Here is a 15358-nt window from a genome sequence, read left to right on the forward strand (position 1 = left end):
AAAGACTTTAGAGAGCATGAAAAAGCACAATGGCTTTGCGTTTCGGTGAAAGGGCAATGGGCTGAGGTTCGGTGTGACCGTTTGAGCGTACAAGTGCCAGCGTGTCAAAAGGAAAGACATACACCCGTCAAAGGCGGCCGCCAATCGAGAAAAGCTCGCGTGGAGGGTGACGTGTCCAATGACGATACAAAAGGTCCGAACTTCGAACATGCTGTTGATCTCTTGTACACGTGGAGCCCATTCAGAATATCTAAACTCAAGAAATAAAAGGTATCTCAAAATCTGAAAGTTCCTCGCCGTCCGATCGATAGACGCATCGGACGGACAAGAAAGGGTTGTTGGGACTGCATATACACGGGGGTGGCGGGAGACAGCTAACACTGTTCGTTAGATTGTAGATCGGACGGTTGTTAACTGTCCACGTCATGCACAGTGTGCGAGGGTTTCGTTTCTTCTTTCTCTTCACGTAGCAGACGAGGGAGGGCTGAGATTTTGAGGCTTGCTTCTCGAGAGCTAGTTGTTCATATTTTTCTTTCTCCTCCTCCTCCTTTTGCATCACCAAAGGCTCTCTGTTGCAGCAACTATGGCGGCCTCTACTCTTGCCCGATCTGCCCTCAGCTCCGTCAGCTCCGCCTCCAACTCCCGCATTCTCGCGAACACCTCCTCCTCCTCTGCTTCCCCTGCTCACCCCTCTGCTCCCCGCAGCAGCTTCTCGAAGGTTAGTCTCACCTGCTCTTCGTCCCTCTACCTCGTGTATGCGTGCAGCGAGCCGATCCGGTTTCTGTCAAACGGTGGGCTTATGCAGAAAGGCGTTCTCCTTTCATGCGAAAGGAAAGCCGTGCATGTTGACGATCAATCAACAAGATAATTTTGAAAGACCACATATGCTCCCATTACAGACCTTGTCAATGCGCTGCATGATTTCATAGCCTCTTGTGTTTTGCATTCATCCTCACAGCTCTCCTACCACCCGTATGCATGTGAATCTGGATAGTAGATCTTGTTGCGAAGGACGTTTGTCAACTGACATGGGCACTCAGAAGAGCACAGCTCCTAATGCTCATTAGGCCTAGTAGACATAGGATCTCGCAGACACAATGAACACATGCCCGTGTTAGCTGACAAATGTCTGTTTGGCAAAAGGATTTTGCAGTTTTCAGAGAGATTTAATTTAGAAGGTACAATTGTGCAGAATAATTTTACTTGCTCTGTAATGAAAGTTGCATTGAGTTCAATTTTTTTTCCAGAATATAGATTTGACATTGCGGTCAGACTTTTGCGGCTCAGCTGGGTCCCTCAGAAATGGTATATCAAGGTAATTCAAGATCATTCAGATCCAGAGAAACACTCATTCAATTAGCCACTACTAGTAGCGTTGCTGTTATGATCAGTCTTGCAACTAGCTGTTGTGATACTTAATGTAGAGACGATGATCCTTATAATTGTATGCATGTGTGCTGGTGAAAGAATTTTGGTTGCATGCGCATCCTGCCTTTATTGGCTGGTTGGATGTGTGGGTAATGTATGTTTCCATTTATATGATGTGCTTGAAAGTTTCAGGTGCCCAAATGTGTCTAGGCAACAACAGACAATCATGGCCGTTGCCACTGACATCCCTACAAAAGTTCAAAGTAAGAATCATTTCCCACTTTGCATGTTCTCAAACTATGACCTGATCATTGCTAATGCGGAGGATAACTTTTGCAGAATCCTCAACCAAAGATGCTGTCAAAATTGGCATCAATGGTGAGCTCCTGTTTCACTTAACAGTGTCCAGATTATTATAGTTTTGCAAAAACATTGAATTGTTCTGATTGTTTTACACTGTTAATCTTAAGGCTTTTCTCTTCCAAGCCTAAATTTTCAAATTGATGTGATGTAGGCTGTAGGCACCCTTATGTTCAATACGTGTTGAAACAAACGTGTCTTAAAGTCTTAGTTCTTACTGAAGTTATATTATTACTGAAGTTATATTATGGAACAGATTGCTGTTTAGTGATTTGGTGTATGGTGTTTTTTTCTTTCTCGTTTTGAACATTTTCTGGCCTTCCAGGTTTTGGTCGCATTGGGCGGTTGGTGTTAAGAGCTGCATTAGGCAGGAAGGATGTTGAGGTGGTGGCAGTGAATGATCCTTTTATTGATACCAAGTACATGGTAGGCACGAAAATGTTAAGCTCTTTGTAAACCCTGTGGGTTGTTTGTCTTCAACTCATATATTTTGCTCTTGTCTACAGGCGTACATGTTCAAGTATGACTCTACTCATGGTATTTACAAAGAAGACATTAAGGTCATTGATGAGTCCACTCTAGAAATTGGTGGGCATTCCATCAAAGTCTTTGGCAAAAGGTAGATCCAGTTTTAAGCTGTTTCAGTTGTATGTTTTATATCAATTGACGAAATTTCTGCAAAAGCTTCCAGAGTAGGCCCAAAGCATGTAATATGATTTCGCTACTCTGTAAACAGGGATCCAGCTGAAATTCCTTGGAGCAGTGCTGGGGCTGACTATGTTGTAGAAGCTTCTGGTGTGTTCACAACCACCGAGAAGGCCTCAGCTCACCTCAAGGTATTTGTTTCTTTGGGGTGCACCATACTATAGTGCCACCTGAGTTTAGCAAACTGGGTATTTTTGATTTTAGGATTCAAGCAATTTAGGACACGAGGAGGGGCTTCTAATTTAGACTTGATGGCTCTTTAGCAAACTGGGTATTTTTGATTTGAGGATTCAAGCAATTTAGGACACGAGGAGGGGCTTCTAATTTAGACTTGATGGCTCTTCATATGCGAATTTACACCTTTATTATGCAGCCTGCAAGCTTACTCTTAAAGGCTAGGCACATTCTCTAGAAGTCTCAATGAATTATTTTCCTTTTTCAGGGTGGTGCAAAGAAGGTTATCATTTCTGCACCTTCAGCTGATGCGCCAATGTTTGTCATGGGCGTCAACGAGGGTGCTTATAAACCAGAGATGCAAGTTGTCTCCAATGCAAGCTGCACAACTAACTGCCTTGCACCACTTGCCAAGGTAATATTGTCAATTTATGAGGTCTAACTGGTCAGTGTCAGCACTGAAATTGAATCTAATCAGGGTCTGACATTAATGAGCTGCTGGCTATCAGGTAATCCACCAAGAATTTGGTATTGTGGAGGGCCTCATGACAACTGTGCATGCTACGACCGGTATTGTCATTGCATTTTTCTGTATTACTCCTGTTTAATACATTCACAGCATCGAAAGTTATACCTAAAAACAATCGCTTATGTAACAGCTACTCAAAAGACTGTGGATGGTCCTTCTGGCAAGGATTGGAGGGGTGGCCGAGGTGCAGGACAGAACATTATTCCAAGCTCAACAGGTGCTGCTAAGGTATCTGGACTCGTGATGACAACCTTGGGGTTAACTGCCTTCAAGCTAACATGTAGCTAGTGTGGGGGTTACTGCCGTTTGAAAAATTAGTTCTTTTTCCGTTGCTTGTCTGCAGGCAGTAGGAAAGGTGCTCCCAGAGCTGAATGGTAAACTTACGGGAATGGCTTTCCGAGTGCCAACCCCAAATGTTTCAGTTGTAGACTTGACTTGTCGATTGGAGAAAGGGACCTCCTACGACGACATCAAATTGGCTGTGAAGTAATTAGCTACCTTTTTGTTTATGCAGGAAGGGTACGAGTTGCTAGTTTTAATACTTCGTTTCTCTCAGGGCTGCATCTGAAGGCAAAATGAAGGGGATCCTTGGTTATACTGAAGATGATGTCGTATCCAACGACTTTGTTGGTGATGCAAGGTAAGTTTAAATAAAAGTTTTTGCAAATCTTTATGATTCATGTGTATTATATCCTTCAAACTCGGAGCTCTGATTTCTGTAGATCAAGCATATTCGACGCGAAAGCAGGCATTGCGCTTAACGAAAGGCTTGTAAAGTTGGTGACATGGTACGACAATGAGTGGGGATACAGGTATATTTCTTAGACTTCCATTGAAGAGTGAGGTGTTTGTTTGATATAACCTCCCAGACTGATTATGCTATTTCTGTGTTACAGTAACCGAGTGGTCGATTTAATTAACCACATTGCTCTCGTGGTTGCTGCCAACAAGGGCAACTAATCTGTCGAAGCAAATTTTGTTATGGTAGCTAATTTGAATCTATGCGAGGCTTTGAGAATTTACCAATTTTGCTGGGAATGTATCCCAACAACGGAATAATAAGGCGATTGATGTGTTCACCTGCGGATTCTGGCTTGCAATTTTGCAAATTGTCTTATTGTGTAGTTCATAGAACTTTCCAATAAAGGGTGTTTTGCATTCCCCACCGATGATTTTTCTGATGGATTGTCATGTTTACTGATATAGATTGTTGGGTGTCTTATTGAACATTTCTAAAATCTTTTTGCTCTAATTGTTATTGTGTGCAATCCAAGCTCAATCATTTATCATGTACTATGTCCAGTGTTCATCATGCCTTGGAGTTTATAGTGTAGGCTAAAAAGTCTTGTATTTGTGGTCCATTATATGTCTACATCCCAATTGTAAGGGCTACAAGCATGTACCTGTCGTCCTACTTGTGATACTTGCTCCTACACTTTGCTCCTTGCAAGCTTGGACGATACACCCGCCTTATCCCAACAATGGGATAATAAGGCGATTGATGTGTTCACCTGAAGATTCTGGCTTGCAATTTCGCAAATTTTGTCTCTGTTGGATCATCATGTTTACTGATATAGATTGTTGGGTGTCTTAAATTGAAGATTGCTAAAATCATTTATCGTGTACTATATATTCATCGTTTATCATGTCTTGGAGTTTATCCCACATAGTGCAGGCTAAAAAGTCATGAACTTGTGGTCCATTATATCTACATCCCGATTTTAAAGGCTACAAGCATGTACTTGTCGTCGTACTTAGTTATACTGTCTCCTACACTTTGCTCCTTGCAAGCTTTGATGATACACCCACCTTCAGGACGAGGAGCATCTAAGGTAGAGTTCTTGAAGGCTAGAGGTATAACGAGAGGAAGGAATTTCTAAAGGGAGGGAGGGGGAGGGGGTTGGAAACAAAGCTTTACTTAAAATGGATTGTTACATTACAACACATAGGGGCTAATGTGGGATGGTGAACGACAACCTTAAAAAAAATAAATGTTCCAAACTCTTGAATAAAAAGTGAGTACAAAAGTCTGAAGAATGCTTCAAGGTATTTGAAGAGAAGGTTGAGAAAAAAAGGAACATCATCCGCATTCTGTATAAAAAAAAATAAAGCAAGGATTAATTAAAGGAAGATTATGGCCATTGGTTCAACAAACGGTAGGTGTAGGGAGTGTAGCAAGGTGGGGAAAATTTGTCAAGCATGTACAATAGGTTTTCTGATAAGGAAGCAGTGACCAAGGTTTTTAGTTTCGGGGAAGAAGGGGATTTTAAAGACAATGGGAAAATCCTTTGTGATGGGTTGTTCTCTTGAAAAGAGATAGAGAGTGGAAGATCTTGAGGAGAAAATCCCTAGGATAACCTTTTGCTCTAAAGCCTACTAAAAAAGAGGCTTTGAATTTCAAGGTATCCCTCTAATGAGCTTTCTGTAAGTATGTATCTCCTAAGTTCCGCGTCAACAAAGATTGCTTTTTGAGAGGTGGGGTGCCAAGATATCCACGGCAAGTAGCTATATGCATTAAAAGGTTTTTGGAAGCATTTGGAGTCCAAAACATGACTTTTAAATTGGGACCCCTTGGAAGAATTCTATATTTAGTATGGCAATGAACACGTTAGAATGGAGGGTACAATTTTTGATGTGTTCTTACAATGGTTCTCCATAGGGTTTAAGAGCTATGTGGATTGAAGCTTTTGAACCATTCCAAATCCCGAATGCATCATCGATATAACTTTTGAGTATGTCAGACTTGGGTTGGAGGTAAGATGAGAAACCTTCCCTAGATGGCAAAGAAAGAGGTAGGTTCCCTAGATGGCAAAGAAAGAGGCAAGAGTAGACCACTGTGAAGTTAGAGCCCATAACGGTGTCCTTAATTTGCATCCAAGTGATATTTTGGAGGATGAGGGATGCTAGGGAGAATGAAACTAGCTTTTGGAGGGTCCATATGGTCTACAATGGAGATCCTAAGCGCTTTCAAACCCTCATCTATAGGAATGTTGTGGTAGAGTGAGTTGACATCAAAGGAAAAAAGGTAAACATTGGTCAGGAGTTTTGAAGAGTTTCGAGGTGTGCAGATCCTTTATCAAGTTTTGGGAGTTCGTGAGGTGATGTTTATGGAAGAGAAGGATAGGGTAAAGTTCCTTGTGAGTCCAAATGGATGCATTTTCAAATTAGTAGCCCTTCTATGAGCAAATCAACCTAGCTACTAGGGTGGGTTTGTGTAGCTTAGGTAGGAAATAAATTGGACAAGGTCTACAAAGTCTTGCAAGAGGAGCTAGGATAAATTCTCTTTCTGAAGTGGAAAGGAGGGAAAAGCTCTTAGTTAGTGCCATGAGCAAGGAGGCTAAAAACTCAAAGTTTATACCTCCTATGCGCTCATAGGTGGTAGAGTCAACTAGTTGCCTCCAGACCTCTGAATGGTACCAAGATCTTGGGAGGATCGTTAGTCCTAGATTCTTATATGCGGGTTTGATAACAATAGTGTCATTGGAGGTTAAAGGGCTAGGGATATAAATCGTGGGACCTTAGAGCGAAGTGTTTAATAATTTTGAAGGTTCAAGCAAAGTTAATAGTGATTTTGCGGTCTAAGGATGGACTAAGGATGGGTGGCATCCAAGTAGGGTTGGAATGCTTAAAGGAAGGGAGCCAAAGGGGGCCTTCATTCTTGATTTTTTTTTAAATATGTAGATTAATAGATAGGTTGGAATGTGTTGACGCACTGAAATGGAACTCTGGCTGAGTCCTTGTACATAACGTGGTAGGTGAACCATTAGAAGGACTGCTAAGGACCGAGATCATATCAACACAACTACATGAGAGACAAAGCAAGAACATGAAGCACAATCTCATGGAGAGGAAACTAACCCAAACCCAATGAGTTCACACTACACACCCAACTTTCTACCTTAGAATTCTAACTAAAGTTACCATATTCACTCACTCAATTACACAAGCATGCTACACTCTTGCACTTGATACCCTAAGTCTAATGCATCTCTAGTTTCACCAACTGAAGCTTTCCATTAGCATCCTCATTAGCCACATTAATCCCTTTCTAATGGCACTTGTAATCTCGTCCTTTTATTAATCTTTTGCTCAAGTAGATGAGTCTAACAATTCATTAGCCAATGCATCTCGAGTAGATATCCTAGAGATGGCATCCTAATTATGCACAATTAAAAGTTTTCGATATTTTGTTTGAATCGATTTAGACCAAGAAAGATTGCCTCAAGCATACAAATTGTGTCTTCAAGGAAGGCTTCTAACTTTCTATGACAAATTTTGCTCGGATCCTTATGGATAGGTCTCCACCTTCTTTGAAACAAGTTGCTCATCACTAATTAAATGTTTTGTAGAAAAATTCTTGATTGGAAGACATTCTCAAATTGTTGCTAGTTGTCCCTTAAGCCAATTCTAACAAATGTCATTTTTACTCGGCCATGACTTTGCAAAGTGCATGGTTCCTCGCTCAAAGAGAAGCATAGGAATTTGAAGGATGTGGCTTGCATGGAATACAAAAGAAGTACACAACTTTGCTTGTAACATACTAGCTACCCTAGACGTTTTACCAAATTATGTGCAGTTAGGCTAGGCTAACCTCCCATCTTGTAGTGTATCTCTAGCGTTCTTATGCTTGTAGCCAGAAAGTGCCATGTTTATTTACTTGAAGAAAAGTGAAGACTTGTGCTCTTGTTTTGATTAAACCCTACTTCTCATAGATATTTCTTGTGTGACAAGTGCTAGCATCAGTGCAAGTAGTATAGTAGCAACTTAGCCTACAAGGAGTTCAAGTAGATGGGTGTGTTCGAGTTGAACACACCCGTCTACTCACAAGAAGTTTTGGACAAATTCTCACAATATTTCCCACATTGTGACTTACCTCAACATCATGAGCTTCTGTGAGCGAGGCGCCGCATACCTAGCTAGGTACGATTGGGGGCAGGGGACCGCCGGCCCGGTGGGGGGGCCGGGGGTCCCCTGCCCCCAATCGTACCTAGCTAGGTATGCGGTGCCTCTCGAGCAGAAGCTCATGATGTTATGCATTGTATGAAAAACACTGAGAAAGACTCCGTTTTCCTACATGAGAAAATTTCTAAATCTTCTTGTGACTATGTTAGGAGGTTGCTTACAGAGGCAAAAATAGCAACTAGATCACTAAGACTCTTTTGAAAGCAAGAAGCCTTGCTATAGAACTTCCACACAAGTCATCTTTGCTAAAAAAAATTCTACATTTTTAAGTTTATTTTACTCCTAAGGTGGAAAAACGTTCAACACAAAGAAGATCTCTCCATTTTTGATGAGACGCACACCGCTTTTACACATTAAATTATTTTGGAGAGTTTCCAGTAAACGTATGACTAAGTCACTTTTAGGCATTTTGAACTCATTTTAAATGTTCAATTTCCACCTCTCCTTCCTAAGATGTGTGTGTTTTGGGGAGGGGGGGGGGATGAATAAGAAGGGTCCTCAAAGGTACAAATCCCTTAGGGTCCAGCTCTCTCGAGACTATCTGGCATCCATCCAGATGCTCTCTAAGATTGGCCTTTTGTGCACTTAAAAAAAATACAAGGGATACCCAAAAGCAGAGCAACAAAAGCTCTTATCCAAAAGCATTCATCTCCAAAATTGTGCGCAAACTCAGCCCTACAACAAATGCAAATCGTGAAACTCCGTACAACCTACCACGTGTTATGTCAGCGTGATTTACGTGTGTTGGAGGTAGTCCTTACGCTTTTGAAAATTAGGCTTTAGGCCCCTCGGCCGGTGTTCTTCAAGCTTTGACCGTTTGCATGTCAATATATTCAATTGGTAAATGAATAGCATAATCTAAATTCTCGTCTATTATAGAAACTAGTATGGCCGGCCGCCTTCGGCGGCCTCTCTTTCTCTCTCTCTCTCCCCCCCCCCCCCCCCCTCTCTCTCTCTCTCTCTCTCTCTCTCTCTCTCTCTCTCTCTCTCTCTCTCTCTCTCTCACACGGCAAGTCCCAACCAATGTAGTGGCAAGCACGATGTTTTTTTTTCAATAACCCCTGACTAACAATATTATCGTGAATTCTTTTGCCCATATTAGCAAGTGCGAGTGTACATGATTACGTTTGGGCTTTGCCTTCAAGATGCAAGTGTATGTGATTGCATCGTAGAGACACCCTCGCTTTGAACACATCGGTTGAAAACAACCCAGAGCTTCTTGGCCCTGCCCAAGTTGGGCAATGAGTTCATTCCAAGAGACGACATCCCATAGATTAAGCTCGTCAAGCACTTCTTGTGTTGTATGAAGTGCACGACATTTGGCATATATGTCTACTAAGGCAGTGCCAGGGTTCAAGGTTTTTACACTAAATTTTTCTATATGCTATAGGTTTTATCAAGTTCAAATTTAAAATTTAGAGGTAAATACCAAAATTTGAAGGTGGGATTACATTAAACCTAGGTTTTCTTCTAGCTCTGCGGGTCCCACCATCAGCAAAGCTCCGTATCGATGCAAAATAGATAAGCTTCTCTTTCCCCCCTCCTGCTTTGTCAATGATGAGTTGTAGAGCGATGCCTCAATTCCTCCTCCTCCTCCTCCTCCTCCTCCTGGCTTTTGAAGCTAACTTTACTTGGCTCCAAGCCTAAGTTGCCCTCATCAGTAGATTGTTTTCGTCATGTGGATTGATGACGATAGTGGAAAGACCTGTGTGTGTGTGTTGTGTCTCTCCCTACATCGCTGGCTTGTAGAGCTTGCTGGTCATCGCAAGGGGCTTGCGACGTGGGAAGATGGGGGCCGAGCGAGGGATACCGTTCCCTTTGGAGTCAAATGTATTGATATGAACTTTACTTGGACGAAAATCCACGTTTCAACTTTAACGAAAACCCACATTTCGAAGTACTGCTCAAAATCAGAAAAAAAACTCAACTTGTCCCGACTCTGCCGCTGTCAACATCCATGACACCTCATCATTCAAGCTCAGCAGACCTACCGATGTTCAACAACCCCTACTGCCGGTGAGTAGTCCAACCATAGTAGCCGTTTTGGCTCGCAGGAATCTCCTGTCTCCTCTGGCCAATACTTTGCACACATCGATGACGCTTATCTCGCACAACTGACGGTAGGCAGAAGCATCCCCGACAGCCTTATCGGCAAGCTCTTCATGATCATGGCCACACCCAGCTCCATTACCTGGATCCGATCATGCCAGCCCTGCAAATCCTGCAACACAGAGCTGGAGAATGTGCCCGTATTTGACCCCTCCTCCTCCACTCTCCACAACATCACCTACGACGATCACTCTGCATTGCTTTGCCCAAGCACACGTCCAACCTCGATGACCCGTCCAATAGCCTTCGAACCCATCTCTGAACACAACTTCCCTAGCTGCAATATGGCATCTTCTGGCCATGTAGCTCAGAGAGAGAGAGAGAGAGAGAGAGAGAGAGAGAGAGAGAGAGAGAGAGAGAGAGAGAGAGAGAGAGAGAGAGAGAGAGAGATGATCCACAAGAAATTGCAGGTGAGATGGAAAGGTGGAGACGACGCTGAAGAGGATGTTGGTGATTAGGCTGGGGGGTGGTCGACCTTGGGTTATTTGAAAACAAGCATCTCTCTCTCTCTCTCTCTCTCTCTCTCTCTCTCTCTCTACCTTGGCAACTCGAGGCCTATCTCACCTCTCTCGAGCCAAGTGAGAAAATCCCGGGACCCAAAACATCTCTCTCTCTCTCTCTCTCTCTCTCTCTCTCTCTCTCTCTCTTCAATAGTCTTGAAGGCGTCGTCTTCTCTACTCTCTGGCATTTGGGCCGTCGCGCCGCTCTCTCTCTCTCTCTCTCTCTCTCTCTCTCTCTCTCTCTCTCTCTGGACTTGAGGAGCACTGACGACCAAGAGTCTACAATGACTCCCACACAAACAATCACCATAAGTACGACCTTCTACCGGTTGAGTCTCTCTCTCTCTCTCTCTCTCTCTCTCTCTCTCTCTCTCTCTCTCTCTCTCTCTCTCTCTCTCTCTCTCTCTCTCTCTCTCTCTCTCTCTCGGGTGCGCGCGCGCACTGATAACACCCGCCTAAGGTCGCCGGACTCAAGAGGTATTGGCACGTTTCAAGAGACTCTGCATCTGCTATACTACCAAGACCTGCAAGCAAGACTCATCAAATGCAATGCTCCTTGAGTTCTTGGCAAGGTGGCACCTGTGAACCAGTGTTCGGGAAAAATCATTTTCCAAACATACAAAATTCCTTTCCTTGCTTATTTCAAGAGGAAATTTCAAAAAATTAGGCTATTTTTAAAGATTTTTACACTATTTTTTGTCTATTATGGGGTGGCATTTCTCCTTTTTATGGTGCCCTCAACCGGCAGTTTTGAAATTGAAAACGGCACGATATTAAGTTGAGACAAATTTTTCCCGAGCACTGCTATGAACTCTCTCTCTCTCTCTCTCTCTCTCTCTCTCTCTCTCTCTCGCACGCGCACGTGCTGACACACGTTGCCCTGGTACACTGGACTCTGGAGCCAACAGCCAAGAGCAGACACGATGGCACCTTTCACACACACACACACACACTCTCTCTCTCTCTCTCTCTCTCTCTCTCTCTCTCTCTCTTTGACACACACACACACACACACACATGTGTTGAGTCGACATAAACGCCTAGCCAACCGTCAACAGTGAATACCTCTCTCTCTCTCTCTCTCTCTCTCTCTTGTACGCACTGTCACGACTGTGTCGACTGCTCTCGTTTGACGCCTGTGTCACTTGCGCAATTCATTGCCCTAATTTTTGTCAGATGAGTCTCGTGCTGACACGTATCCGAAGGAGGGGTCAGAATCCCTTCCCCCATTAGTATAGTGTAGATAGATCATGTCCTCTAACTAAGCTTGAAAGCTTGAGAGGTCTACTCAATTAAGAAATTGCAAATTGTCTATTGCTTTAACAACCTTTTTGTGGCTTCTTTTATATGTCTTTAACAACCTTTTTTGGCTTTCTAAAAGAACCCTTAGAGTTGAGTTGGGTTGGCATACTTTCAATGTTTTCAATAATGATGATGGAGACTTACATTAAATGTTGTTTCAATTTTAAAATAATAAATGGATCTTTTTATTTCACTTTCGTTTCATATCTTGACATGTCTTGACTTTTATTGCTTTTATTGTTAAAGTGAAATTTCACTTGCATAATTCTAATAAATCCTATGGATACACACACATATATATTAACGAGTTTTTTTAATTTCACATTTTATTTCACAACTTTACATAGCTTGACTTTTCTTACATTCTAGAACTTAATTCTAGCAAATATTCAAGAAAGTCTCTTTTATTAAGCGATTGTCGGGGCTGAGTTTCCTTTCCACAAAGAAGCAAGCCAAATAAATTTAAAATTTGTAAGATTTTTGAATTATTTTCTCACATATTTCATCAGTTTTTTTTCTTTTTACCATGGTTTGCAACTAGCTAGTCTCCATTTTCAACTGGCTCAAGGCTAAACTGAGGCAATCCTTTCTTGAACACTAATTCTACTTAAACTCAACCTAATGATTTATCACGTTATAATTATTTTAAAAAGCCACCGTGATTCTTTCACTTGTTATTCTAGTATTTCACAAAGTCACATGATGATGGCCCAATGCGAGCTACAAAGTCAATATAAATGTTGGATATTTTCCATCACTTTGCCCAATAACCGATGGAAAAGTTAGTGGGATCAAGTAGTTAATGCAATAATTATTTCATTGGGTGACATTAAGAGACACGATGGCCCAATGTGAGCCATTGAGGCTTGACCTTCACAAATGATGGATACTTTCCATCAATTTGTGCTTATAAAATGATGGTACAATTGGGTGGGATACTTAAGATGAATAATGCATTAATTTGCCCAATAAATGTATGGTATAATTGAAGGGATAGAATAATTAATGCATTAATTCTTTGTTAATCAACATGGGAAAACTTAGCCTTGAACCTTTGGACAATGCTAGAGGCAGCACATTCTCTTACCACATTGGTGGGTAAGCATCCAAAGTTCAAACTCCCCTAGATATGAATGTGCGTGCGCGCGCGCGTGTGTGTGTGTGTGTGTGTGTGAGAGAGAGAGAGAGAGAGAGAGAGAGAGAGAGAGAGTGCATGTAGAGATAGAAAGACATTTCTTAAGTCTCTATGCTTTTGCATTTAGCATTCATTCCTTGTGCCACTTCCAGACGAACATTTTCCTTTGCTTGTCTAGGTCTCCATCGAAGCTTTACGCTCACACCTTGCGGAATGGTCGAGGCCGAGGCAGCCCCAAAGAGTGAAGAGATCAAGAATGAGAGGAGATGGGCAAGAGTAGACACTCACGCCGATCGCCGCAATCCCGCGGCCCAATTGGCAAGCCATCACCAACCCTAAAGAGATGACCAAAAACCTCAAGCAACTCTGCAAATCCCTCAAGAAACAGCTCAAGGAGGATCCTTGTCTTTCTTGTTCAGCTCATTGGATTGAAGAGAGGTTGTAAGCAAGGAGCAACTGCATGTTATGATGAGCAGGTTCTTGGTGTTTACGTAACATGTATGATCACAAATGTTGTCCGGACTAAAAAAGCGCACCATGGCTGCCGACAAAGCTTCAAAGAGGAGGATGACAGCTTGAGCCTTGTACTTTGTAGCAACTAGCTGGCACTGCTAATGCTAAATAATGTAGGCCGGTATTTCTACGGGTGCGCGTATATCTCCCACTCACGACTTGTAGTACAAGCACATCCACTTTCCATGTGACCTCCCCACCCCCATTACCTAATACCCACTTACACTTGCACCTTCATAATCCCAATCTAATTCAGCCTAAGAAGCCCACAATCGATGCACCACGCTACCGGTCTCCCAATGGCCGTAGTCTACAAGCAATGTGTCGACCACTAGCCATGGTCGAAAAGCTAAATGGCCAATCCATGGTTGTGAACTACCCCACATGGATGCATACATTGACTCAACTCCCAATTGCAGTGGACGAAAAGCCATGTATGGCCGTTGTCGATGCCCATAGTTGAAAAGCCACATCCCCAAATGGCAATTCATGAGTGAGATTAAGCCTTGCAAAGAGGTAGCTTGTGTCATCCATCGTGGAAATACCATGGTTGCTACAAGGACGGACAATATGCTCCCGAAGATGATGCTCCTCTACCCCAACCTTGCATCCCAGGCTAGCATGCCTAGCAACAAGTTGGTGCTATAGGAGGGAATACACACATCCTTGTCCTATTTGTGAACCACAAATAGGACACACATCCTTGTCCTATTTGTGAACCACAACTATTGAAGACTAGAGCCATGACATTTAGGATGACATTTAGGATAGCCTACAAAAGGTATGCCCTCATGCATATTGGCTTTTGTGCTTGTGAATAGATATGAAATGGAATACAAAAGGTCATCGATGCATTCTGCGATGCTCTCCCCCTGACTAGGATACTTTAGAGCCTAGTTTAGGAAGAACTTCCTCATCAAGGGCATTGAAGTCACACAAGTGCCAATTCTCCCTAACAATTTCTACATTATTCTCCTTAAGGACAAGACCATACATGCCTTATGTGCTAAAAAGTGGATTATTAGGAACTCACCCCTCCACTTGTTTTGATGGAACATGCCTTTCTACTTGATTTGGATGGAGCTTCCTCATCTTCCTTACCAGTACTACAAAGGCCAAAATATGTGATTGCACATGCAAGTTTCTAAATCTTTTGAACTTATATTAATTGATGTTCAGCCATATCTTTCTAGATGTACGTTTTTTGTCATGTCATTATAACCTACAAACTAACTTTAACTAACCAAGTATAACTACTGAAATCCCAAAATATAATAAGTACACTACATTATAGAATATATAGGAGGTTTTGTTTAGTTTCCATTTTATTTTGGTTATTATTCGTTCAAAGGGAGTTCACGCATTGTTTCAACGCAACATAGCATAAAATTGGGGGGTTTCTAATCAACGAGCCAAAAAAACTGAGCACATACGAATTTCGAGTGAATTTGACAACAAATTAGAACGAGTGCAAAAATGTTGGAAGAAAATAGTTATGTCATGCATATTGTAATCGCCACCACAAATCTGTGATTCATTGTTAGAAATTCAGACTTTAAAACCATTGCCTAAACCAAATACTTGAGATATGGGCAATCTCATCATCCCCATTAGAAAAAAATAACTTTCATGCTATGCTCCCACTCCCTCATTTAAGTACCGAGTTCCCAAGGCAAACGAAGGCATACCAAAAATTGGGCC

General features: G+C 42.2%; 1 protein-coding gene across 2 annotated transcripts; it reads left to right on the forward strand.

The window, feature by feature from the left end:
* The first annotated feature begins 464 nt into the window (after positions 1-464).
* On the forward strand, positions 465-4303 carry LOC147463389 (glyceraldehyde-3-phosphate dehydrogenase, cytosolic-like). 2 transcript variants are annotated; one of them, XM_086488631.1, is made up of 14 exons: positions 465-718; positions 1248-1315; positions 1555-1631; positions 1708-1746; positions 2054-2154; positions 2235-2347; positions 2465-2564; positions 2876-3022; positions 3117-3177; positions 3267-3364; positions 3480-3622; positions 3693-3776; positions 3859-3948; positions 4033-4303. In XM_086488631.1, exons 1-14 carry the CDS (start codon positions 584-586, stop codon positions 4094-4096), a joined length of 1320 nt encoding a protein of 439 aa, XP_086344757.1. In that variant the 5' UTR covers positions 465-583; the 3' UTR covers positions 4097-4303. The 2 variants fall into 2 exon arrangements, with proteins under 2 accessions (XP_086344757.1, XP_086344766.1); XM_086488640.1 differs by having other exon boundaries at positions 466-718; positions 1561-1631.
* Positions 4304-15358: the final 11055 nt, after the last annotated feature.

Source organism: Adiantum capillus-veneris, chromosome 2 (assembly GCF_014529385.1).
Source record: "Adiantum capillus-veneris isolate H3 chromosome 2, ASM1452938v2, whole genome shotgun sequence".
NCBI lineage: Eukaryota > Viridiplantae > Streptophyta > Polypodiopsida > Polypodiales > Pteridaceae > Adiantum > Adiantum capillus-veneris.